The sequence below is a fragment of the Balaenoptera ricei genome, chromosome 3 (genome assembly GCF_028023285.1).
Source record: "Balaenoptera ricei isolate mBalRic1 chromosome 3, mBalRic1.hap2, whole genome shotgun sequence".
NCBI classification, from domain to species: Eukaryota; Metazoa; Chordata; class Mammalia; order Artiodactyla; family Balaenopteridae; genus Balaenoptera; species Balaenoptera ricei.
Window position 1 is genome coordinate 151,626,988 of NC_082641.1, and position 26,934 is coordinate 151,653,921.

Genomic DNA, 26,934 nt, shown 5'->3' on the forward strand with positions numbered 1-26,934 from the left:
AGGCCAGGCTTTCGTCTGGATTATCTCCCAAGCTTTGCACCTCCTGAAGGGCTGGCTCCACGTGGCCATCAGCCCAGGGCCGCTGAGGTCAATGGCTGTGGTTTTTTTTTTTTTTTTAAATTTATTTATTTTATTTTTATTTATTTTTGGCTGCGTTGGGTCTTCGCTGTGCTGCGCGGGCTTCTCATTGCGCTGGTTTCTCTTGCTGTGGAGCACAGGCTCTAGGTGCGCGGGCTTCAGTAGTTGTGGCACACGGGCTCAGTAGTTGTGGCTCGCAGGCTGTAGAGTGCAGGCTCAGTAGTTGTGGCACAGGGGCTTAGTTGCTCCGCGACATGTGGGATCTTCCCGGACCAGGGCTCGAACCCGTGTCCCCTGAGTTGGCAGGCGGATTCTTAACCACTGCGCCACCATGGAAGTCCGATGGCCGCGGTTTTGTCAGGTGACCGTAGCAAGTTTCTTCACTGCTCTGAGCCTCAGTTTCCTTTTCTGTAAAATGGGAATTACCAGGTGTCAAAGCCAAAAGTGCTGTTCTAAGGATTAATGTCATTTACTCATTCTTTCATTCATCCCATACATATTTATTAAGCACGTGCTCTATGCCAGAACCTGGGGAATACAGCATCAAATCAGACAAAAACCCTGCCAGCATGGAGCTTATATTCTCGTTGGAGGACACAGATGAGAACAAGATGAGGATAAGATGGCGGGTGATGCTGAGTGCTTTAGCAGCGTGAGGGGCTTGGGGGATGTGGGGGTCAGTGGGGCCCCAGAGCAGAGGCCTGAGGGAGAGCCATGTGGAAAAGGGTTCCAGGAAGGGGGCACAGGCACAAAGGCCCGAGGACCACACTGGCACTGTTGCCGGTGCAGCAGGAGGCTGGCGTGGCCAGAGGGAGTAAGCAGAAGAGGACGTGAGGATGTGGCTTCAACTCGAGAGAAGGGAAGCCTTGGAGGGTCCTGGGCAGAGGGGTGACGGGATCAAACATTGGGTTCAAAAGGCCCCCTCTAGCTACTGTTGGGGAAAGGCCTGGGGACCCCAAGGGCAGAAGCCTGGAGCCCAGTGGGGAGGCTGCCGCCTTGTCTGGTCTAGGGAGGCAGTGGAGGCTTGAGGGCTCAGATGCTGGGCGTCTCGAGGGTGGAGGTGACAGCATTTCCTGATGGGTGGGACGTCAGTGTGAGAGAAAGACGGGGCCAGGATGACACCAAGTGTTGGTCTGAGCAGCTGAGAGGAGGGAGGCCCCCGGAGTCTCCGTGGAGGCCCCATCAGTGCCGTTCACTGAGTAGACATTCATTCAGTACCTCTCACTGGCTGCGCTCTGCACAGCCTTGAGACCCAGGGAGGAAAGTGGGCTGCTGTTGTCTTGCCTTCAAGGAACCCCCAGTCTAGGGTGATGGGGCAGATTTGGGTGAGTGACGGTGTTGATTTGGAGTTCAAGGAAGCTTCGTTAGTCTGCAGGCCTAAAGGTCATTCCCCGACCCCCCGGGGGGGGAAACAGCCAGGAAGTTGATGGTGGGCAGTTGCCTTTTCGAGCCGTGGTCTTGTGCCAGGCACCCAGCTGGGTCCTTCACATGCACCCTCCCACCCACAGCCCCAGCAGTCCTCTCGGGTAGCCACTGTTGTCACCCCCTTTCCACAGATGAGGAACCAGAGGCTCCTGCAAAGTTCCACTGCTGGGAAGTGGCCAAGCTGGGATCCAAATCCAGATCTACCTGACCCCAGGGTGAAGCCCTGCACCCCACCTTCTGGGGCAGCCGACGCAACTCCTAAACTCTCCATCTCTCCCCCAGGTCCCAGGCAACTTCCACGTGTCCACACACAGTGCCACAGCCCAGCCACAGAACCCGGACATGACCCATGTCATCCACAAGCTCTCCTTTGGGGACACGCTGCAGGTGAGAGGGGCACAGATGGGGTGGCTGGAGGTGGGCGTCCAGGGGCTGCATCACCAGAGCCTTCTGTCCTCCCTGGACGTAGAGGGATGCCCTCCAGAGGCGTCATGCCCTTCGAGCCTCTGCTCCATCAAACAACCCCTCTGCCTTACTTATGAGCCTGCGGCTGCCATGTCATCAACGTTGCACTCGACTTGGAACCTCGGCTTGAGACCGGGGCCTGGGAGAGGGAAGTGGCTTTCATGAGCAAGTACTAAGTGCTCGTGCTTTCTCTGTGCCAGGGCAGCCTCATGAGGCAGGAGGCGGCACTGCATCTTACAGACCTAGAGCTGGGCCCAGAGAAGCCATTTGTCCAGGACCCCCCAGCAGGCGTCTGCCTCGAGTCCAGTGCCCTGTCCGCTGTAGCGTCAGCGCCCATGTCCATTGAATAGGCGTGAAGGAAGTGTCCTGAGACTCCTTGTTGTGATTTTGATGGAGAGGGCCACGTCCAGCAGGCCCGGCCCGACAGTTTCCTCCCCATGGCAGCAGACGCTGACCGCCTGATCTCTGCCAGCTGCGGGCAGGGCAGCTGTGATGTTCTATCTCTCCACCCCCAGCAGCACAGTGCTGAAGGGGAATTCTGCCACACCCCGCGTGACAGAGGGAATCGAGGCTCAGAAGGGGAAGTAACCACTCCAGCTGTGGTGCTGGCATCGCGACCGAGCTCCTGACCCCAAGCCTGGCTTGATGAGAATCCTGTTTCCTGGTTGAGGTTGCTGGGTGGGTGCCCTCCAGGCACGGTGAGCCGTGCACGGGGCCCTCGCAGGCCCACAGGCACACGCATACACACTGTTCCGACACCGTGTGCACACACGTCTGCTCAGACTCACGCACACAATCATCAGACACACACCGAAAAGTGTGCCCTGACACACGTGTGCTCATACATGCTCCCTAAGACCACGCACTGGACACACACACACCACCCAGAGATACACACAGACCCACCCGGCTGGGACATCTCACATACAGAACCAGAGGCACACACATGCCTGCACTGCTCCACTCCCCCCACCCCCCGTACATGCTGCAGACGTCCATGTGCAGCCGGAATGTTGATGCTGGTTGAATGCTTTGTGCGTGCTGAGCACCTTACTTCACAAGCACGATCCTCTTTTACCCTCTCAGCAGCCCCAGAGGTAGATACTATATATTGTCTCCATTTTTCAGGTGAGGAAACTGAGGCACCGAGAGGGTAAAGCCTGGTGCAGAGCCTGGGTCTGAATCAGAGTCTGGCTTCGGGCCGCACCATGGGGACCGCCTCCCGTGCCCTCTCTCACTCCTTTCTCCCTTCGTGTTGCTTGTGCTTCGTTCCCGGGGCACCTTTGCCCAGCCCAAGTGGCCCGGTCATCACCTTCCCAGCCTTTCTGGAGGCCCCAGAGAATTTCCTCTGGGAGACGGTGCTTAGGAACAGAGAAGTCCCAGTCTCCCTGGGCCAGACTTGCTGTCTACACACTCAGTGAAGCACGGCCTGCCCTGGGACTGTGGACTCACTTCCTGCAGGTGAATTCACACAAGCTTCACACGCACAACTCCCATCTCTCCATCCAAGGGACTGCTGTGTGGAGGTTCCCCAGCCTGCCTTGCTGGGTTCAAATCCTGGCTCCACCACTTACTAGTTGTCTGACCTTGGAGAAATTATTTAGTCTTGCTAAGCCTCAGTTATCTCATCTGTAAAATGGGGACAACAATTGTACCTGCCTCGTAGAATTGTAGTGAAGATAAAATGAGTTAATGCACGTTAAGTTCTTAGAACAATTGCCTGGCACAGAGTAACCGGTCAGTGAAATGAGCTATGGCCATTGTAGTTGTCCTCTGTGCTCTCATTCTGCACCAGGCCCTGCAGGGTAAGATGCTGCCGGCCCACAGGGGCTCACATGGCCATGGGGGAGACAGACGTGGGGTGCTTACCACCCCAGTGGGATGGGAGCTGACAAGCCACAGGCAGGTGGAGGGCCGAGGGCCCTCCATATATGAGCACTGGGCAGCACCCCAGCTGCCTTTGCAACCCACCAGCTCAGCAGATCCTCGACACAGCCGGGGAGGTAGGCACTGTGAACCCCAGTGTGCACGTGGGGAGACTGAGACCGGAGTCACGACCCAGGGCCGTGCATCTCACTGGCAGCACCACCAGAATCCACACTCCTTCCTCATGGGAACTTTTGACCTCTTCAGCCTGCACTGAAGCCTGCACTTTCTCACCTAGAGAGCAGTGTTTAGATGACCCTTTGTTTAACCCTCACAAGAACTCCCTGAAGGATGCTGGGTGGCATTTATTTTTCCTGAGGATGAAACAGGGTCAGAGAAGTTCAGTAACTTGCCCAGAGTCATATAGCTTGAAAACCAGGTGTGTCTGGCCCCGGGTCTTCTTTGACTGTGCCTCATAGGTTCATGGATTCATCAGACCCCCCTCAAAATTTCTGCTCTGCGCCAGGCTCTGTGCAAGGCTCTGGGGCAACAACGGTGGATAAACCATACAGGATTCTTGCCCTCAAGTGAAGAAGAGATTAAATGTAAATAAACGTAGTTACAAGGGACAAGAGAAGCCTAGGATTCGGGACAGTGATGTGGAGGTGGGGGCGGGGTACCCCCAAGCCTGGGAGGTCAGGGAGGGCTTCCCTGAGGAGGTGACATCTAAGCCACGCGCTAAAGGGTGAGAAGGATTTGGCCAAGCACAGGACAGGGCAGTCTTGCATATCACCCCTCTCCTAGAGAACCCACTCTATGGCACATCCAACCAGTCATTTTCACAGAAAAGGTCACTTTCAGAAAAAATGGATCAGCAAGTGTCCATGACATCAGAATGATATTCTGTACATGAGATGCCAGAGGCTCCTCAGAGTCAGCAGAGAGGGCTCAGCAGTGTCCATCTGGAGGGGGGAGCAGAGTTTTAGGTGGAGCGAGAGACCCACAGTAGGTTTAGGAAGGTGGGGGCTGACCCAGGCAGGTGGGTGTCATAGAAAGAGCACCCACCTGCCGTGTGGAAGACTGGCTGTGAGGCAAGACTGCAGGTAGGGAGGTGAGGAAAGGGCTACAGCCAAGGCCAGGGGGCAGGAGGAGAAGGGAGGAAGGACAGGGGAGGGACATGGGCAGCCTTGCATTGCTGTCTGCTGCTACAGAACAGGACAGTAACAGCCTTCTGCTTGGCCCTTATGGCGGAAATAGGATTTTTTAAAGATGTAGAACACTTAGCTGAGGATTTATCTATTCATCCATCATCCATTCAACAAATAATTATTGAGCACCTACTATGTGCCAGGCCTTGCACATATCGGCGAGGATGAGCGTGGTCCCTGCCCACGTGAAGTATCGTATAGTCTAGAGGGGAGGACAGAAATTAATCAAATAATCATACAAGTGAATGTCAGATAAAACCCTGACATGCAACGATGTGAGGGACTATTCTAGCACTCTTGCCTCTACAGCCACTGTCCTCTTGGGTTAGAAACCAAGTCTTTAGACAGTCAATCCCGAGGCAGCAATGGACAAGCTTTCCTTTGAGCTTCTTGAGAGTGCGCAGTTCTGTTAAGTGCTCGATAAAATCAGCGACCTGAGACCAGGATCAGGGTCAGGTCACCCACTGTTCCTGGAGTGGCCCTCGCTGCAGGAGCCTGTCCCCTCCTACCTCTCTGACCTCTTCCCTTCCCACTCCTCACCCCCTTCCTCTCTAGGGCTACACGGGCTCTGTTTCTCAGTCTCCAGGCTCATGTGTTTGCATGAGCTGCTGGCGTGATTAACTTCCCACTTTCCTACAAATCTTGGTGTCAGTGTCACTTCCCCCAGGAAGCCCTCCAGGACGCCTACCCCAGCAGCCCCTGTTAACCATGCCTGTGATGACATGCTCCATGTATCGGGCATACTTTGTCCTGCTTTAGATTCTCCTTGAGGCTGACGTGGTTCCCCGTTGTCCTCAGAGGAGAGGTGGAACGTGGCCTTCAGCCCCTGCCAGGGGGACACAGCTGGGCCGGCTGCCGTGAGGAGGAGTGTCTTCACAACTGCTATATGTTCCCCACAGCAGGCAGGGTCGGAGGCCAGCAGCCCTGGGTCCTCTTTCAGAGGGCTGTGGGGGTCTCAGGAGGAGCATGCTGGGACACAGCTCTGCCTTTGCTTGAGTTTTCTGTGTGCCTTAATGGAAAGAGCCATTCCATGTAGGCTTGAGGTCAGACAGACCTGAATTCAGAGTTCAATTCAGCCACTTAGCAGTTGTGGGATGCTGGACAAATTTTGGTGCTTCTCCAAGCTTTGGTTTGCTCTTCTGTAAAATGGGCCCATGGTCCACCATTAGGGGCATTAAATGAGATGATGCTAAGTACCCAGGACTGAGTGTCTCATAGTAAGTGCTCAAGACGGGAAGCAAACTAGTGCCTACCATGTGTCGGGCCTCTGCCGCGTCTGTATCTTGCTCCCCACAACCTCTCTACGAGACAGACCATGCGGGATGCCTGTTTTACACATGAGTAAGGTCCCTCGACCAGGTTGCACCTGGCCATTCTCCCACAGCCAGGACCAAGCCTAGAGGTGGTAGCATCCTGGGGTCAGTCCCTCACTGTGCTTCTCCACAGGTCCAGAACGTCCACGGAGCTTTCAACGCTCTCGGGGGAGCAGACAGACTCACCTCCAACCGTATGTACCCCATACCCACACTGGGAACAGCTTTCTGCCCCAAGATTCCCAGTGCAGCAGGGAGGGAACAGGGCGGAGAAGGAGGGAACGTTTACCAAGCCCTCGCTGTAAGCCAAGCTGTTAATGCTTCATTCCCGCAGCTAGCCTATGAGGAAGTGGAACTATCCCCATCTCACAGAGAAGGGAAGAAAAGTGACTTGTCGTGGCAGTCCTAGGCACATCATCACTGCTCCATGAATACCGGATGTTATCATTACTATTATCATTACTGCCACATAATTGTAGTCAGTTGAGATAATCACCCTAGATCCCACAGGGAGTGGTGACAGAGCCAGAATTCATCCTGGCTCCAAGTGGCACCGTGAGAACAGGGCTGTGGGTGGCTCAGCCAGATCTGGCTACCTGGGCTGCCCCCCACCCCACCCCCTCCTCCTGCTTCAGCCCCTCCCACCCACGAATGGCCCCTCCCTGAGCCTCCTCCCCGCTGGGCTCCCTGGCACCTTGGCCCAGATTAAAGAGCGTGCCACGTCTTTACAGACCTGCAGAAGAGCACACATACCTACACACCTGTGCCGACGCACGTGGGGCCTTGCACAGAACGGGCCTGGGAGGTCTGTCTGCTCAAGCGGATCCACCCACTGGGTCCTGTAGGACAGGTTACCAAGACTTTTCTTATTTCCTCACCTAAGCTCACCTTTTCACCCATATGTCCTTAGTCATTTCTTAAAATACATTCACAGGCAGACCTCGGAGACATTATGGGATCAGTTCCAGGCCACCTCAGTGAAGTGAATATTGCAATAAAACAAATCACATGAATTTTTTGGTTTCCCAGTACATAGGAAATTTATGTTTACACTACACTGAAGTCTATTTAGTGTGCAGTAGCATTATGTCTTTAAAAACAATGTAAATACCTTAATTTAAAAATACTTTATTGCTAAAAAATGCTAACCATCATCTGACAACACAGGGTTACCACAAACCTTCAATTTGTAAAAAAAAAAAAAACAAAAACACAGTGTCTTTGACGGGCAATAAAGTGAAGCAATGAAACGAGGTGTGCCTGTACTCTCTACCAGCCTAAGCATGGAATGGAATTGGGATAATCCAAGCAAAAGAGAACTACCCTCCATGACCTGCCCCAACAAATCAAGCTTCTCATTTCTCCGTGTCCCTGGGAATCCTTGCCTGTGAGCAGAAGTCATTTTTTCCAAGCAGCTTACCTTCTGATTTTTGTGCCTGGTGTTATATCATAACCACAATTCGTGTACAGTTTTTCCACTGGTAATGGAGGCACGGTTGCCCATCTAGCAGCTCTGCTGTGCTTTAAGGCACTGTCTTTTCATGGAAAACGTCTGTGGTCTCTACCTTTTCACCATTGCAGTAACGCCTCTGATATTTACAAGACTTGCTTTACATTTACCGTGTTGCTTCCCAGCTGGGACCGTACCCACTCATGCTGCTTCCCACAGCATGTCAGTGTGTAACTGCGCCCCCTGGTTTTCACGCAGATGTCTGATTATACTGGAGGGAGACGATTCTTCGTATAGTAGGGTGTTCATTGTGGTTCTGCATGCGGGCAGCGTGTTGTCCCAAGGGACCTGTCCCCACCTGCTTGCAGGTGCCTGGACCTCTTAGCTGCCTGATATTGGAAGAAGATCAAGCTAGGAAGGACCCAGGGTGTGCAAGCTGATGGAGGGTGTGGGCAGAAAACCTTTCCTGCTCCCGGACTACTGACGAAAGCCATCTCAGGCTGGCTTCAGTAGAAAGAGAGTTGCATGAGATGCACCAGACAGCCGGGGTAGAGCGGGCTCTCATTTCCTCAGCTCTCAAGCCCGGTACCACCCCCCGCCCCGTCCCCGCCGCTTGTCCCTCTGCTTCCAGGTCCCCCATGTGGGGCTGCTTCTTGTCATTCAGGTCTCAGCTCAAATGCCACCACGTCAGAGAGACCCTCCCTGACCACCTTTTGTAGAGTAACCCCCATGCCTAGCAACACACCTGTTTTTCTTCCAGGCACAGACCACTCTGTTTGAAGATACTGGCAGTGACTCTACTGTACCAAAGGCCTTAAAATTGGTTATTGCCTTTGAGTCATCAATTCTACTTAGAGGAGAGTAAGCTAAGGAAACAAATAAGAGAGTGTGCAAGGATTTAGGGAAATAATGGTCATTTAGGTCATTGTTTATAAGAGTGAAAATGAGCCGCAGCGTCAGTGTCTGGCCCCAGGGGCCTGGTTGAGCACACTGTGCATGGCCTTGCTGGGGGATGAGTGCAGTGACCGTGATGTGTCAGAACCTCACTGGTGTTCAGGCAGCAAGCAGCTATTGAGCACCTGCTATGTGCCAGGCGCTGTGCAAGGGGATACGGCGATGGATAAAACCAATGCCGTAGACCTTAACGCTGTATCTTAGACCTGAAACAGCGTCTGCGGTGTTCAGTTCTCAGAGGAAGGTTCAGTATGATCCAATTTTATATTTACGTTTAGGGAAATAGAAATATAAGTATAAATAGAAGTCTAGCAGTGTATACATGAGAATGCAAATCTCCGATTTTCTGTGGAGGGTGGCTTTGTGGGTGATATTTATTTTTTTTCTTTACGATCATCTGTGTGTTTTAAAATTTGAACAGAACTATTACAGGTGTGATTTTCATAAGGCATTCACTCTCTCGTTCCTTCAGGTTTTTAACGCAGGGCCATGGGCATTTGGAACTCCGTATTTCAAGTGTGGTCTTTGCGCTCCTGGCTTAAAATGCAGATTCTGAGCCCCACCCCAGACCCACTGAGCAGAACCCTTGGGGTGAGGCCCAGGTGTCTGCCTTTTAAATCCTGGGTGGCCCTAGTGCTCCTGACAATCTGAGCACCGGCGGGGTTGAGCGGAGAGATGTTGGGGTCTTCATGGGCTTAGCCCTGAGGCTGCAGGACTTTCCCCAGGTTTTTAGAGGAGTCAGATCTCAAGAGGGTTCAAGAAACACCGCCCTTTCCTTACCAAGACGCAGTGTTGGCAGGAAGAGGCTGTGAACACCATCTACATCCCCTACCCTTTCACAGAAGATGAGTCCAAGGACTCAGGACTGACTCAGCCAGGAGACCAGGATTAGAGCCCACAAGCCTGAATCCGTGTTGTTTTAGCTGCGTGGTCCCTGACCCGAGATTCTACAAGGCAGCAATAGAGGGGTCTGTGAGCTTCTCCCAGCATCCCAGAAGGCCCAAGGGAATATCACCTTTCCCGGGATGCTATTTAGCAACTTTGGGCCAGCATTCTATCAGCCTAGTGTTTGATTCCGGTTACCTCATGCTTATCAGAAGCTGATTCATCTGTTCTTCTATTCATGCCTCTGTCCAGTCAGCCCTCCATCCATTCATTCATTCAATAAGCATTTGCCACTGTCCACTTTGTACCAGACCTTGTGCAGGGTTCTAGGGACACAGAGATGAGTAAGGCTCAGTCCCTGCCCTCCGCAGTCTCCCCTATCCAGTGGGGAAGGGGTAAGAGTTACAGTGGAATATGACAGGACCAGGTGGAGGAAGAACTAATCTCCCATTAATTGAAAATGGGGAAAGAAATTAATCAGTCATTATAGATAGGTGCAGTTTTTCTGGTGGGTGGATTCTTTTTTAAAACTTGAACCCAGTTTTTTTTCCAAAAGTAACAATATTCAAACAGGACGAGAGGGTGCACAGTAAAATGTGACCTTTATCAAATCCTGCCTCCTGTCCTGCCCCCCACCAGAGGCTAAAGCTGCTAATAGTTTCTTGGGCATCTTTTCAGAAAATTCTTCTCTACATTCTTCACGCATGTAGAGGAGTGAGTCTTCCCTGCCCCCAATACATGGAAACATGTTATTCACCCTGGTCCATAACTTAGTTCTTTTCACTCAGTGATACCCACTTGGAGAGTGGCCTCTTCCACACCCCCTCCTCAACAGCTGCCCTGTTGATGGACATTAGGGTTGTTACTAGAATTTAACATTATATACCGTGCAGGAGTAAAGATCCTGACCGATGGAGTCTTTCAATTCCTGGTGCCCAAAGGGAGAAATGAAGAGGGGTCGTTTGGTGGTGAAATTGTGCAAACTGAGTACCTCTCCGCCCCCCGCAATGCCAAGCAGGTTTAGGGTTGAAACGAGCTGCCGGCCGGGCAGTACCCGTCCCCCTGCCTCATGCTGCTGTGTCCTTCCCACAGCCCTCGCCTCCCACGACTACATCTTGAAGATCGTGCCCACGGTTTACGAGGACAAGAGTGGCAAGCAACGGTACTCTTATCAGTACACGGTGGCCAACAAGGTACACGGGTGGCAACTGCGTGCAATCGCGCCCTCTGCTGGCTGAGAGCCGAGGTGACAAGTGTCTGGGCGTGATCTCCTCTGATTCCCTTCAATGGGCCTTTCCTGGAAGGGTGATCTACCCTGGGCAAAGATGGGAGGCCAGTCTCAGAGTCAAGGGGACGAAATCGAACCGGGACATAGGGTGTGATCTGTTGGAGAAAGAGCAGGCAGGTGGTCTGTCCCAAAGGTCTAGGGCTTGCAGACATCTCCACCGCCCTGTATCTGGCCCTGGTCATTCAGGCACGGGACCCTGATTGGTTAGCCCACAACAGATGCTCTGGTTCGTGGGGCACAAGCTCGTTATCCAGAATCATGAGGCTCTGGAATTACACCAGATGGCTGTTGGTTAACAGGTATGTCCCAGGACCCCAATACTCAAATTCACGGAGAAGCAGGCAGGCCTTGGTGGGAAGCAAAGCACAGTCAGAGCCAGCAGAATGGGGTGACAGACAGTGGTTTCAAGCCAAGACAGCCTCAGTCTCCCCGGAGATGACCCTGCCATGGGACATGAATGCTTGAAGCCCATTGGTTGAGGCACCCCCAGTAGACCCCTTTACACCAGGACTCTCCTTCTTTTTCTGTTCCAGGACCGCCCAGACCCCTTAAGGTGATATATTGTTTGGCTCTAATTAATAGTAAGAGTAGTAGCTATCATTTATGGATTACTTACCATGGGCTGCACATTATGCTAAGCTCTCTACCTCCACCATCTTTTTCAGTCATCAAGACAGCTCTGACGTTGGGACTATTATTGTCCCCATTTTACAGATTTGGCCACTGAGGCACTGAGAGGTGGTCCTGGAGCTATAACATGGCTGAATGGGGATTAGAACCAGCTTCTCCTCCAGCTCCAAAACCTGGTCTCTTGATCACATCACATATTCAGTCTGAACCAGGGGCCTCTGAGTCTGCCAGGCTGGGAGCTACTCTCTCTTGGGTGACTTGGGGTCCCTTTACTCTGCTCCACCTGCACTGATGCTCTGGTGTAACTCTCCGAGGCAGAGGGGTCCTGTTTCTTGGCGGGCATCTCACTGGAACCCTCAAGTGCTGACAGCATCTGACAGATGGGAGAAGGTGGAAGCAGTGTGAACAGAAAGAGTGTGGGCTGTGGAGCAAACTTCCGTTTCAAACCTGGCTCGGTCACTCACCAGCTCTGTCACCTGGGACGAGTCACATAACCGCTCTGTGCCTCAGTTTACTCATGTGTAAAACGGGGATGGTGCCCACCTCATAAGGTCGCTGTCAAATGAGGCAGTGTTTTTAAAACCACCGAACCCACAAAGAAGGCTTTGGCAAATGGTACCTACTGCTGCTATTTTTTATTATTTTCCTGTGTCCCTCAGCTCTGGGCTGTGACCCAGACAGTCACCCTGCCCCATGAGCTCTCCCTGGAGAAAGCTGATCTTGTTTTGCCCAAGGCTCCTTCCCTTGAGGCTTTGGCAAAGGCCCAGCAGCCAGGACAGCTTGCTCAGCTCTCTCTGCGGCCTCAGCCCCGGCCTGCCCTGTGAGCGCGTGAGGCTGCGCCCGTCGGGGTGGGTGGCAATCCAACAGAGGAGGCAAGTTTCAGGGTTGTCCTTGGAGAAGCTGCAGGGCTTGGGCCTTAACATTTGGGGTTGGGGCTAAAGTTTGGTCTCCAGTTGCTGAGGACAAATGAGACTAACCGAGAGGTTTTCAGCATCCTGAAGTGGATGCACTGTTAATTCAGCCCCTTGGCATCCTTGGAGTCCCGGCCGGTGCCTTCTGAGGAAGGCTTGTGGTGGGGCTGTGCCCTCTGACTTTCCAGTTCTGTGTGTTCCTTCTTTGAAGAAGCTTACTCCCCACATCTCTCTCTCTCTCACACACACACACCCCCCTCAGGATGTCATGAAGACTGTCCCCTCCTGGCCAAGCTGTCCAGACACCCCTGCGGAGATTGGGCCATTCGTTCATGGTGCTGCAGTATTGCACATATTTTTACGTGCCTCCTTCTCCAGACTGTGGGTCCCTCTGGGGATGGGGCAGGGCGTACTCCCCTCAGGGTCCCCAGCAACCAGCAAGGGGCCAGCACACAGGAGAAGTGCTCAGTGAACTATCACTGAATAAACAAATGGATTCTGCATGGCCCAGGAGTTGAAGGGAGAAATAGGCCTTTACTCAAACTGAGCCCACTCACGCTTGTCCTTTGACAGCTCTGCTCTCCTATTTTGATTCTGGTGCTGCTTCCGAGGTCATGCAGTCCATTTCCAAGCAGCCCAAAGGGTCCAAAATGCTCCCAGTGAATGGTGGCCATCCAGGTGCTGATGGCAGAGCTACTGGGGGGAAGGGTGTGAGAGGAGGGGTCCGTGGAGCCTGGCTCTGCAGGGGGAGGGAGGGAGAAGAGCCCGTTCTTGTGGGTTTCCAGGGACCCTCTGCCACCCACCCCCCCATCCCCCCATGCGACACGGTTTGAGCCTGAGTCTCACATCCTGGTCCCCTGTTCGCTCTTCTTCCATCCCAGGAGTACGTCGCCTACAGCCACACTGGCCGCATCATCCCCGCCATCTGGTTCCGCTATGACCTAAGCCCCATCACGGTCAAGTACACGGAGAGACGGCAGCCTCTGTACAGGTTCATCACCACGGTGAGTGGGCGGGGTGCCTGCTGTGAGCTCCTTCTCCTGGCACCCCAACCGGTTCTCCAAGAAGCAGGATGCAGCCCACAGGGCTCGGGGCTCAGCCTGTCCACACAAGGCTGGGACCTCTAGGATGTTTAGAAATGTCATCAGAAGCACATCAATATTGATGGCATTTCATCAAGAAAATCTTCTCCAGAGGGGAATGCCACTCAATCACTTCGTTCCTTAAGCAATTCCATCTTTATATGGCTCAGTTAGATGTTCCTGATTTTCTCCAGTTTTTTATTTTTATGGAAATTATTCTTAGCAGGGCTTATCCTTTCCTGTGTAAGTTTTACAGTGAAGATTTCACTCATTTTTTTCCATGTCTATTTTCTAACTCTAGCTGCTGATATTGTCATGTTTTTTTCTTTCTTTCCTTCCTGCCTGTTCTCTTTTTTCTTTTTTTGCCATTGTCTCCGCCAAGTCCAATCTTCTGTGAGGCAGCTTCAAGCTGATGTCAGTTTTCTTTGATGCTGACTATTTCTATCAGGGACTATCCTGGCTTCCCATTGAAAATGTCCTTGGGGTCAGAACAGCCAGGTCACAGTGCCCTGCTCCAACCAAGAGGCCTGGAGAAATTCTGTAAGCCAGAGTCAGTGAAGCTGGAAGAGATGAGGTGATTTTCCCTCCCTCTTAGATTTAGAAACTGCTTTTCTACCTCTTCATACTTTTAATAATGATTCAGAATTAGGTGTCCAGCCTTGGCACTTTCATTTTCTGCTCTGACTAGATCTGTATTAGGACTCTGTTACAGAAGAGACAGGACCCCACATCAAACTGGCTTGAAGGATAAGTGGGCTTCAGGTATGGCTAGATACAGGTACAAATGTCTGGAATAGGTCTCTCTTCATCCTGCTCTCCTCTGTACTGGCTTCATTTTCACATAAAATTTACCAGTAGAAAGTACCTCTTTCTCAGTAATCCTACCCCAAGTTTTGGATAGAATGGCACTGTCATTGGCCTGGCTCAGGTCCCATGCTATCCTTGTGGCCTGGAGAATGAATGGTGTGCTCCAGTTGGCCAGCCCCACCCAGACTGCAAGAACAAAGATTACGAGGGGGTGGGGTTCCCCAAGAGAAAAATCAGAGACCAGTTACCAGAACAGAAAAGACTGAATGCTAGGCGGCCAAAAGGCCAGATGTCCACTACAAGGTCTCCATCTTATAATTGATGAAATAGGAATAACAGTCCTCACTTTTCCTACCTCCCAGGGCCTCGTGGGACTCAAAGCAGATTACGAAAGGGAAGCTCTGAAATTATAGAAAGCCATGTGGATACAAAGGGTGTCAAAATTTGGTGCTTATATGAGCCTCAAAATGGCCTTTTACTGTTCTCTGACTCCATAAAAATTTGAAACTTCTGATCGACCAAGGGCACCTAACATAAAGCTAAAACACCAGACACAGATTGGGAGAAGATATTTGCCACACATATAAGGAAGAAGTATGCTTCAGAATTTATACGTTAAAAAAAAAAAAAAATTTTCTACAAATCAGTAAGAAAAAGTGACCAAAAAGAAAATAGGTAAGGACTTGACCATTGACAGAAGAGACCACACTGGCAGTGGAAAGACGCCCAAGTTTACTAGAAATTGGAGGAATGAGATTCAAAACAACCCAATTCAATCCTATCAGACTGGCAGAAATTAAAGACCTGCCACTGTAAAGATTGGGAGGATGCAAAGCAAGGGGACCTGTGTATACACTCTGGTGTAAATGGGGTCAGCCACTTTGGAGGGATACATACTAACCCTTTGGCTCCAAATCAGGGAATCTGTGAGCAAGTGATTCTACCCAAGGCCCCACAGGGTAGCACACTAAGTGGGTCTTGGCGCTGATTCTCAGCCAGTACTCCTACTGCATACCCAAAATTGGACAGAAGCGAAGACACAAGGAGGCACCCCTGTGTGGGCGTGGTCTGCATCTCAGAGGCCCTGGGGTCTGCGGCCTTGATGGTGGCGGAGAAACCCCTGTGCCCACACCTCACTATAGGGTCGGGAAGGATCTTCATGGCCCCCTTCCTGTTTCCCCTGCATTCCAGACAGCTGAGGCGCTGAGTGTTGAGATCCCTTGGCAAGTGGCTGAGAAATGAAGCGACTTCATTTATTTGCTAAATGTTTGCTAAACTTTACCATGCGCCAGGCCCTGTGCTTTGCAGCAGGGATAGCAAGTTAGATGCAATCCCTGCTCTTAAGCTGCTCCGCAGCTGGTGGGGGAGATGGGCGAGCACACAGAACTGCAGTCCCATCCAGCAAGGGCTCCGATGGAGCTGTGCACCAGGTACCCCAGTGGCAGACTCCCTTCTGTTTGGAAGGTTCAGAGAAGGAAACCCCAAGATGGGTCTTGAAGGGTGAGGAGACGTTTTTTAGACTGGTGAGTGAGGGAGAGAGGGTCTTAGCAAAGGGAATAATACATGCCAGGGTGCCCAACATAGCGTGTCTTGTGAAGGCCATGTGGCTTCTTTCAATGGGGAAGGAATTCTGAGAGCTGGAGGTCCCAAAAATCCCAGGGGAAGAGCCCGTCCTGCATCACCCAGAGGCCTTCTCCTCCTCCCTTTGGCCACCAGCCCCTCCTCCACCCCCGCCCTGCCCACCTCCACCTGAGTGGGGGCCGTGCTGCGGGGAACCTCCTGACGTCATTAGCCTGGTGGTTTTTCTGAAGGCCCCATGCTGCCATTTTGGTTGCCACGACAACCGTGGGGTCAGCCCAGAGTGAGCCAGCCGGCTGTCCCTGGCAGATGGCGTCATTGTGGAGCTTCAGAGGCCTCTGTCACAGGGCGGCAGATGTGGGGATGACGCTTGCACGCGGACACACAAGCACAAAGACCCCCGGGAGCCCTCGCCGGGCAGGGTGGAGGTGGGATGGAAGTGGAGGCACCTGCTGTGACTTCTCTTTCTCTCTTTATGAAATCGAACACTCGTGTGCATTGGGGGCCTCTGCAAATAGCTCCTCAGAGGGGCTGCTGAAGAGGGGCTTAGGCCAGGATGTCGTCATGTGGCGGCCGCAGGGCTGCGGCGGCAGCTGTGGGTGGGCTGGAATGAGGGGTGGGTGCAGCCAGGGGCGGGGGAGTGGGTGTGGAGGGGAGAGGCATTCTAAGTAACAAGCACCTGGCTTAGTCAGGGTTGCCCCTTCCAGGCTCTTCTGGTCTGGAAAGGACCTTTTCTTCATGCCCTGCCTGAACAGAGGGGACGCCCTCCTCCTGGAAGCCTCCAGCAGGCTGCCCGGGCTCCTGTCTCTGGACACCCAGGGCACCTTGCTCAGACCTCCACTTTGTGCTGTTCCAGAAAATTCCACCACTGAGAGAATAAAACAGATGGTGTTTAACACCATGAAAGGGATCCTTTTCAAAGTGCCCCCTCCCACACATGCACATTTGTCCCCTACCCCTGCCACTTGCTGAAGCCCCTTTTTGGAGATGGCCTTCAAGTGGGTGGTGGTGACAGATCGGGTGGCTTTGGAGGTGTCACATCACTTTCCTTGTGTGTGTTTTATTCTATTTGTGGGGAGCAACCAGAAGTCACCAAGTACCAAACTGGGTCAGTATGGCCATGACAGTTTTTGTCCACAAAAAAGTAGCACCTGGTTATGATGACACGCCCCCGTTGGATAACAGGGTTAGCTGAGTTAGACATCATCCCTGCCCTCGAGGTGCTCTTTGCCAGTGAAATAATCCCCCAAAGTTTAGATTGCATCTCACAGTTGCCAGGCCTGATTATGATGAGCTCCAGGCCCGACTCACCTCTGTGTCCCTAGCATCTGGCACAGGACTTGGCCTGGATGTAGGTGCTTAGAAGTATACAAGGGATAGCTGCTTAAAGAAGTGATCATATAGCTGCACTTATTAAGCATCTACTAGGTGCCAGGTAATTTTACAGTCCTCTCCTTTAACCCTCCCAGGAACCCTCCAAGGTAGATGATATCATTCCTCTTTTAGATATGAATTAACTGAGGCCCAGAGAGGTAAAGAAACTCTTCCAAGATCTCACAGCCAATAAAGTCAAGGCTGAGACTTGATGCCCAGACTTGCCTCTGCCATATCCTCCCATCACCAGCTTGAGAGCCTTCATTTTCCAAAACAAAGGCTCTCAAGGATGTTCCAACAACAGAGCCCCTAGAAGCCATGGAGCCCTTGATAGGACACAAGGATCATTTGATACAGTGACTTCTGTCCTGGGAATCAAGAAGAAATATTATAGCAGGAAACAAGGCAATATTATGAGCATGTGTGATAACATCACAGTCATGCCCATGCAAGCCATAAAAAAAGCAAACTGTCCATCTAAGACTGGTTGGCTGGTGGTGCGCAGGTTTTCCTGCCCTTATCTGATTACCTTTCACTCATCTGTTTGGGACACCTGCAAAGATTTTCCATTGACAAAAGGCAGCAGGTGTGTGGAGTGGGGGGCACATAGGATGGTTAAAAACAAAACCAAAAAACTGAGAGGAGACAAACTTAAAACTGAGAAGGTTTTACGTCTGAGACTGTGTGAGTTGGGAAAAGACCAGCTTGGTAGCTGGACTGATACAACAGCCGCTTCAGACCCTCTATTCTCTCCTACTTGGGCTTTCCTCGGTGTGTCTCTCTTCCCAGGACTGAGAGCTCCAGGAAGGAGAGCTGGCTCTCAGTCACCTCTGCTCTCCAGACCTGGCATAGCCCGGGCAGGTGATAAGTGGGTGTGAAACAGTGAGCAGACACGTGGAGGGTGTACACCTTGGTCCGGTCCCCACAAGACAATTTCTATTATTATCTGAGGAGCAGAACAGAACCCAAATTAGCAGCCCTGTTATTCAGGCCTGGAAATGTGTATGTAAAAAAAACACTTCCGCTCTGGTCCTTCTGGACATTTGAGCAAAGCTAGTTCTTTCAGAAGGTTGTGTACCAGGGACTGATTGCTCCAACTGAGTCTGAACACCGATATCACCAGTTGGAACAGGAACTCCTGGTACTTGCTTTTCTAGGGCAGGTTCTGAGACGAATAAGGAATATTAGAAAGGCATGGGCTCCATTTTATAAACTACACTTATTTTTGCAGCCACACAGCGTCTTACTTCGTAAACTTCCCTGAGGGAGACCCCTTACCTTTAGGACATTTGATATGTAAGACTTAACAGAGCCGAGAAAACAAAGTATAAAGAAGCCCTCCAGGCACGCAGATGGGAACTGAGGGGAGCCTTCAGGTGGGGGAGAAGCAGGGTGAAGGAACAGGAAAAAACAGGCCCTTTGCAGCCTCCGAGACCTGGATGCTCGTCTCCCTTGCCTACTTGGTAGCTGTGTGACCTTCGACAAGTGGGTCCCTCTCTGAGCCTGTTTTCCTCACCTGTGAAATGGAGCGCACCCCATTTGCCCTACTACTTGCAAAGAATGAATGAGGAGGCAGAAGAAAGTGCCATCTCAGGCCTGGCACATAGTAGGTGCTGCACTTAGGTGGTTTTTTCAGAGGGGGCGGTGGGTATTTTGCAGCTGCAGCCACTGTAAAAATGGCAGGGAAAAGCCTCCACTCCCCCCCCCCCCACCAGGCTCCTGGACTAAAGGGTGCAAGTGGGCAGTCTGGCAGGCATGACACCACTGACTGGAGACCACCACACCCTCTCCCCCCCACCTCCCCACCTCTCCCCGGCCCAGTCATCAGCTTCCCTTCCATGACAGCCTCCACCTCTGCCCAGCCACAGCCCTGGTGTTCTCATCCGAGGCTCCAGCCTGTCTGCCGCCACCGGCATCTGATGGGACTCCGATTCATTATTTTTTTCCTCACGCTGTGCCTTTTGCACAAGCTTTTCAAGCAAGGCTAACTGGACGAGGAAAGTGAGCGAGCAGTGCCCCGGCACTTAACGGTGGTACATCAGGCAGCTAGACAGGGCCTCATAGTGAACCCCATTTCACAGATGAGAGAAACTGAGGCTCTGAGAGGTCAACTGGTTTTCCCGGCCAGGGTCGCAGAGCTGGTATCCGCCCCCAGGAATGTTTACTCCAGAGCCTGGTGGAACACAGAGGGATTCAGCCCTCCAGCTGGTGTGGTTGGAACTTGTCCTGTCCATATTATAAGGAATCAAGAGCCATGATTAAAATGTCAGGGGAACACACACACACCTTCCTTTCAAGGTAGATGAGCTGACTTCATTCTCCCCACAGTGGAAGGTAGGGAAGCTGGGGGAGCCGCGGGGAGGAAGCCTCGCCGGAAGAACAGAGGGGCATTATTGATGACTTCTGATGAAAGCAAAGTAATGTGCTTCGCCCCGACTCACTGGGGCCCGCATATCAAATGGTCCTTGTCTTCATTTCTGGAGCTGGGGCTGCTGACCAGAGTAGGGTTGCAGGTCCCGGCTGTGGTGGCCCCTCCTGGCTCAGCGGCCCTGCTCTCCCGTCCTCCACCCTCTCCGCCAGAAGTTGTCCCCCTGCCTCAAAGCTGAGAGATGCAAGAGCGTAGCAGCAGCAAGGGACCAAGGGAACAGGCATTCAAGGGTGTATGTGTAACACGGGCAATCCCAGGGCAGTCCTAAGGGGTGAGGATTAGCCTTCCCGTTTGTAAAAGTTAGGAAACTGAGGCTCAGGGAGCCATGGAAGTGGGTCCAACATCCTGAGTCTCCTCCACACCCCCAGCTCCCGGGCTGACATCCCTTGTGTGAGTCACCTTTGCCCCCTGCCTGGGGCATGGAATTCTTCTACTCCTTTTCTAAGACGTTCATTCATTCATTCACTCCCTCACTCCCTCACTCCCTCACCGACTCTTTTATCGGTTCTTTCCCACTCACTCACGCACACACACACTCCTTTACTCAATGAGCATGTCCTGAGCCTGCTGTGGGTCGGGCTCTTCTGCTTTCTTCTATCCCTGGGGCAGTCGGGAAAGCGAGCTTTAAGCAGTAGGGTTGGGGTAGGGGACTGGGGGTGAGGGGTCGCTCCCTGCCTGGCCAAAGACTGGAAACAACCTCTGGCCTGAGGTGCTTTGCCCCCAGGGATGTTCTTCATGACAAACCCACCCATCTGGCACTCAGCTACTCCCTCTGTAGAATGGGCCCTCGGAGGGCTTGGGACCTGAGCAGCTGTAAAGAATCTGCCTGTGATGCCTGGGACACCCTTGCCATCCTGTCCTTCCATGAATGGCTTGTCCTCTGCTTAAAGAGCCAGGTAGAGAATGGAAATTGAGACCCAGAGGCCTGCTCTGGGGAATAAGTGATATTTTACCCATTGTTCTTCTTAGAGTGGGTCTCAGAGAGGTTTAGAAAATCTCAGATCTTAGCAAGAAGGTTGGAGCCTTCCAGTCACCTGGAAGATGAGATTAGGTACCATTTACTGAGCACCTACTAAGCGCTAGGCACTCCAGAGGCATTGCCTGCAGTATGACAGTTGGCAAAGTAGGGACAGTTTTCCCATTTTGCAGATCAAATAACTGAGGCCCAGGAAGGCTCTCCCAAGTCCAGAGTTAGAAAGCGACAGCCACGACTCGGCTTCTGAATTCCAAGCTCTTTCTGCTGCCACAGCCTGGCAGGCCACTGTGGGCTCCCCAGTCCTCACACCCCATCTTGGCCGTGTACCCTGAGGAGGTTCACGCCTCCCGGCCTCTGCACACCATGGAGGCCCGGTTCTCCTGGCTCTTCTGCATGTAGAGCAGCACGCAAGGGAAATAAGTGTCGTGGGCATGATTTGCTTCGTTTTCCTTTTTATTCATTTATGTTCATCTTGGGCCCTATCCTCCCAGGCCAGGGAGATGCCAAGTCACCATCTTTCCTTCCACCAGGCCTTTCTTTATCTCTTCTCAAGATCCCTATCAGCCTCCTAACATCTGTGGTTGGTCATTTCCCCCCGCCCCCCCCACCATCAGCCAAATAATGGTGAAGCCTGTGATCTTGCCACCACCAAGGTAGAGCCTGAGTCCAAAGACAAGAGACATACCCTCTGGTGCAGCCTCGTGGCTACATTTATTTCCCTGCATTTCAGAATGTAGAAACCGTGACCTTCTCGGGATAAGGGATGGCCACGACTGACCACGTGGGATGAGTCCAAATGTGGCAGCCTCCTGGTGCTGGGGGTTTCTGTGGCTACCATCTGTCAAAATCCAGGGCACGCCACAGCCTGGGAGCACCCCAGGACCCTCTCCTCACGACCCCTGCTTTACCTCACACCAGTCACCACCTGCGGATGTGAGCAGGTCAGGCAGGCCAAAGGCAAAATAATGAAAGCAGGGGGCCGTGGCAGCATCAGGTGGGCTGCTAGATTGCTCTCAGCTTTTGAGGAGTCCCCCGCTGCCCCACTGAATATGCCAGAATTCCTCCTCCTCCATTGACCGGTGACCAGCACCTTGAATAGACGTAGAATAATGGGGAACATGCAGCTGCATTGGGTGATGTCAGTAGACACACACAGTAGCTTCCTGAAGAGCCCCTTAGCCTTAGGCACCCTGTAAGTAACTCAGACAGGGTCAGCTGCCTGGCGGCTTACATGCTGCCAGGGCCTCAGTTTCCCCACAGCTCCGTGTTTTCTCATGTACCTCAATGAATGTGTTGTGTCTCCTTCTGTTCCAGGCCTGCCCGGTGAACGGAGGCTTCAGTTTGGGTGCCAGGTGTATGTGAATCATAGGCACAGGCAGGTTCCAAAGCGTGTAGATGAATATAGATATGTGTGTGTGTGGTTATTTTTTATTTTTTTATTATTTGCTCCATTGCACTTAAGTCACATTTTCCTATCCTCTGATCCAAGCTCTGAAAGCATTTTGCGGTATAAAATCGCCCATCATCTGATCCACTCTACCAAAATAACCCGGCTCCCCTGCCGTCATCCTCCTTGAAAAGTGGCCCTGCGTCATGCTCTGAGGCTGGCGGGGAGAGGCCTTGCCCACTGAAAACACTTCATAATAATCCCCCCAGTGCCCCCCATCCTCCTCTCTCCCTGGGGGGTTGCTCCGGTTTCTTGGGCTGTTATTACTGGAATGCCAGCTGCTCTACTTACAGCCTATCTGTACAGACCTGCTCTGTCTGTCTGGGGCCTCACAGGCCTCCGCTTAGCTCATCTCTTGGAAATATAATTTTAAAAATAAACGCCGGTTCGATTCACACTTCCCTCTTGCCTCTGCTGTGTCTCCTGGCCTGTTCCGCTTGGCACCAGAGGACCCAGTATGGCACTGCTGTCTCCCAGAGTCCTCCGATGGGACCTCCAGGGTGGCCTCAGGGACCCTCCGGGGCTGCCCAGATTGGCTTCTTCTGAGACCTGTGGTCATTTAAGTGCCCCTTAAATGTGGCAAGGGAGAAGGAGTGAGAGCTCTGGGGGCAGACAGACTTGGCTCTGCCCCACACTTGCTGTGTGACCTTGGACAGACTACTTCCCTCTCTGGGCCCATGGGTACATGAGAGAAGAGGTGCCTTCCTCCGGTGGGTGGTATTGGTTTTTATGAACGACATAAAGTGTGTCTTTAGGGGAAAAGTACATTTAAAGTTTCCTGGCAAACCTTTCATGCACTTTAGTTCTTTGATGGTACCAGAAAGCAACTCATAGGTAGGCCAGAAAATTTTGAGGAACACGTAGCATTATGTTGACGCATCACAAGTGGAGTGCTGACAACTTCAAAACAAAGTAAATAATTCGTTAGGTGGGCTGTTTCATGCCTGGGAAGCAGCAAAGGGCCATGTTGAGAGTTTTGAACTCCAGTTCAGCCACTAATTACCGTGGCGTTGGACGAGTGACTGAGTGTCCCTGTGCCTCAGTTTCCCTGGATGTAATACAGTTATAAGAATAGTACCTCCCTCCTAGGGTTGGCCTGGGGATTCAGTGAGGTGAGAGGCATGAGCATTTCAAAGCGTGCCTGGCACAGAAAGGTGCTGTGTAAGTGCTGTCTCTTTTGTTGTAGTTCTTATTTTATTATGTGGCAGGAAGTGAGGAAGTACAGGCATACAGGTGACATTCATGACCATCCCCGTATGACAGCAGTTCTTAATCGGGCAGTTTTGACCTCCAGGGGACATCTGACAGTGTTTGGAGACAATGTGACATTTTGGTTGTCACAGCAGGGAAGAGAAGGTAGTACTGGCATCTCATGGGTGGGGGCCCAGGATGCTGCTCACCGTCCTTCAAAGTACAGGACAGTCCCGACAACAAAGAATTATCTGGTCCCAAAAGTAAATAGTGCCGTAAGAAACTGTGCCCCGATACAAGATTTCTGGTAGCAACATAGGCCACTCTCTTCTCTGTAGCACTTGCCTTGGTTGTAATTTTCCATTTATCGGTAAGATGATTTGATTACTACCCGTCCCACTGATATAGTACAAGCTTCTGAGGGTGAGAGGAGATTGGTTTCTCACTCCGGCCCATCCAGGCCAGTGCTGCCTGTTCAGCCCACCCCAGATGTTACTCAGTCACTGGCAGCACTGGGCCTGGACCTGTCAGACCCAGGTTCAAGTCCCCAGTTTTGCCACTTCTTGACTGTATGACCTTGGGCCAGTGGCCCTGCCTTTCTAAACTTCCGTTCCTTCATCTGCAAATGGGATTGTAAATATCTGATAAATTTAGAGTAGAAGTTAAGACCACAGCCTCCAGAATCAAAGACATGCCCAAGTTCAAGTCACAGCTCTGCTACTTATTATGTGAACGTAGTTACCTATTTAAGCCTCAGTTTCCTCACCTCTGAAATGGGTCTAATAATCCCCCTCCTTTCAGAAGGTTAATATGGGAATGAAAGGAGCTGTTAATGGTTACTTTTATTATTATTTCATTCATCAACCAACAAGTGGAGTTTTTGAGCCCCGAGTATGTTCCAGCCCCCGTTGGTTACCACGTGGTGGGCCTAATGGGGCAGAGCGTCTGCACTTGCTGAGCTCATCATCTCGTGATTTGGGAGGGGTCTGGCCTGGTGCTCCCTCCAGTGCTGACCTCTGACCTCCCCTTATCCCTTTCAGATCTGTGCCATCATCGGCGGGACCTTCACTGTTGCCGGCATTCTGGACTCGTGTATCTTCACAGCCTCGGAGGCCTGGAAGAAGATCCAGCTGGGCAAGATGCATTGACGACCCGCCTGGCCCGATGGCCGAGGACCCAGGGAGACCGCCAGCCCTGTCTCCAGCACCCCGTCTCCTCCTGCCTTCTATCTGGCCCAGGATCTGGCTGCGTCCCAAAGTGGGGGTGAGGGGAGGGAGGGGGTGGCTCACGGGTTCGCAGCTACCTCTTTTCCCCATGTTTAACTGTAGATGAATTACACTGCCTGAAGTCTGGGTGCCCCTTTCTTTCCCTGAGGAGCCCCAAGACCAGAGTCAGGCAGGGAAGGTTCAGGGATGCTGGAGACCACTCCTGGGAAAACTGCAGTCCTTTCCCTGTTGGGCGAGCAGCTCAGAATCCATCCTGACCAGCTCTCAGCCAGGCTTTGACAGTCTCTCAGCTCCCTACCGTTTGGTCCCACTAATCACTTGGTTTCTCCCCTGGGCAGCCAGCCTGCAGACCTGGGCTCTGGGCTTTGGACCGGGCTGCCCAAAGGTACCTCCCACCTGGTGCCTTCAACAAAGAATGGTACTTCCCAGGCAAGCCCCTGACACGTGGCCCTGTAGATGGAGCCCTTGTTTCTCCATCCCTTCCTGCCCGACCTAGAGCCCAGGCCTCAAGGCCCTCACCCCCACCCCTTTCTTTTCTTCCCCAGAAGCAGATGCCCAGTTGTTGGGCAGCAGCTGTGTAGACTCAAGTCTGCCCACTGGTCCCTGGGTGCGTGGCGAGTTCCCTTTCCTCTCTCTCTTCATTGTTCCTCTGAACCCCCTGCCAATGTGCCTCAGCCCCCGTGCTGTGTGGCCACAGCGTGGCTTGATGGAGGGGCTGGCTGTGACTGGGAAGTCATCCTTGGAGAGCCAGACATGGTTTGTGCACTTATGTCCAGATGGGAAGCATCCTTTTCCGCGACCCTAAAATAATCATGTCTCAGCCTCTCCCAGGCGGCTTGCTGTCGGTCCCAAGGCCTTAGGTGGGGGAAGCAAAGCAGACCAGCCCTTCTCCCATCTTAGCATGTCCACCCTCGGGGCTCCCAAGGGTGCATAGCGCTTGGAGCGCTCTGCAACCCAGTTGTGGCCCACTTGCCCCACCAAACTCCCCACTGGCTGGCCACACACTAACTCGGTCCTGTTCCTGGGGTGGCTCCACTGTTTCCTCACTTGCTCTTGGGTGGGTCCCTACCCCACTGCTTCCCCCCATCCTTCCCCCTTAGTCCTGAAAGGGAGAGGCAATGGTCCAGGCATCTGGCTGCGTCCCAAAGTGGGGGTCCAGGCATGAATTACACCCAGGGAATTTTAGGTATGCCCCCCCCTTCCCAGGGAGAGAGTCGCCCACCTGTTTTCCATTTATATCAAGATTGTTTGCATACTTTTGTAATTAAGGGGAGTGTAATTAAGGGGAGTGGAAGGCGTTTTTAAATTATCTCTGTGGATGGTTCAAGTCTCTGCCGTTTGTAATTTTTGACTCTAGATTCCAATTAGAAAAGCTTCCCCTTTTGCATATGAGTTGACGAAATGTGAGTGTAAACTGCATTTGGTTATTTCTGGTATCTGTGGCCACTCAGATGGATTTTTTTTTTTTTTTTTTTTTTGCATTCTCTTCCCCAGTTACAGAAAGGAGCCCCTTGGGTGTGTGAATACGTGTGCCTGTAAAGGGTGGGCAGGGCAGGGTGGGGAAATGTGTGGCATGCAAGTGAATTGAAATCCCACGTTTATGCATTTTAAAAAAAAAACCAACTCTTGAGGACATAGGGGATGTCAGTTTCCTGTGGAAGAGACACCTCTGACCCATTATTCTTATAAACAAAATCTCCAGGGAAAAAAATGTTTTAGTTCTTTCTCCACTCATTGGGTTCAAATAGATTAAAAGGCTGATTTTCAGAAATATTGCTGTGTGTTGCTTTCGACTTGATTGTGTCTGGGTAGCCCGGAGGCTGGGATCACAGAACAGAATTTCATTCTAGAGAAGAGAAACTGGGAAATGTGGAGAAGATCTGTGAGCATGATCAGAAAGTCAGGAGCCCCTTGGGTTCAGTCCTTCCTTTATTGAATCCCTACAGAATGTCCCCTGATCTGCTACTTGCTTTTTTCTTTTTAATTTATTTTATTGAAGTATAGTTGATTTACAACCTTGTGTTAACTTGATCTGCTCGCTTTCCAGTTGTGTAGCCTCAGGCCAGGTCCTTAACCTCATGGTGCTGTTGCAGAAATTAAATCTATAATGGGTGCCAGTAAGTTATACTGGATCAGAACAAGCTCATGTATGCAGGAAAGTGGTACATAGTAAATTTTCAAACATGGTAGTTGTTCCGTATAGGTATTCCCAAATACAATAAGGGAGATCCACCATCAGCTGTGAGAAGGGACTTCCATGGACATTTGCCCTCCTGCTGCCCAGTCCTCCAAGGCCTTCACTGGAACAGCACGGACGTGGATAAACACGTCAGAGATGAATGTGAGAGCGAC

At 52.0% G+C, this 26,934-nt stretch overlaps 1 protein-coding gene across 1 annotated transcript in view; it reads left to right on the top strand.

Annotated features, from left to right (window-relative positions):
• The window catches only part of ERGIC1 (endoplasmic reticulum-golgi intermediate compartment 1), a 110,070-nt gene extending 83,717 nt beyond the window's left edge, over positions 1–26,353 (top strand). The window contains exons 6-10 of the mRNA XM_059917683.1: positions 1,786–1,890; positions 6,489–6,549; positions 10,737–10,837; positions 13,355–13,477; positions 24,397–26,353. Of these exons, the coding sequence (XP_059773666.1) occupies positions 1,786–1,890; positions 6,489–6,549; positions 10,737–10,837; positions 13,355–13,477; positions 24,397–24,504 (498 nt within the window). The 3' untranslated portion in view covers positions 24,505–26,353. The remainder of the gene's footprint in view (positions 1–1,785; positions 1,891–6,488; positions 6,550–10,736; positions 10,838–13,354; positions 13,478–24,396) is intronic.
• Positions 26,354–26,934: the final 581 nt, after the last annotated feature.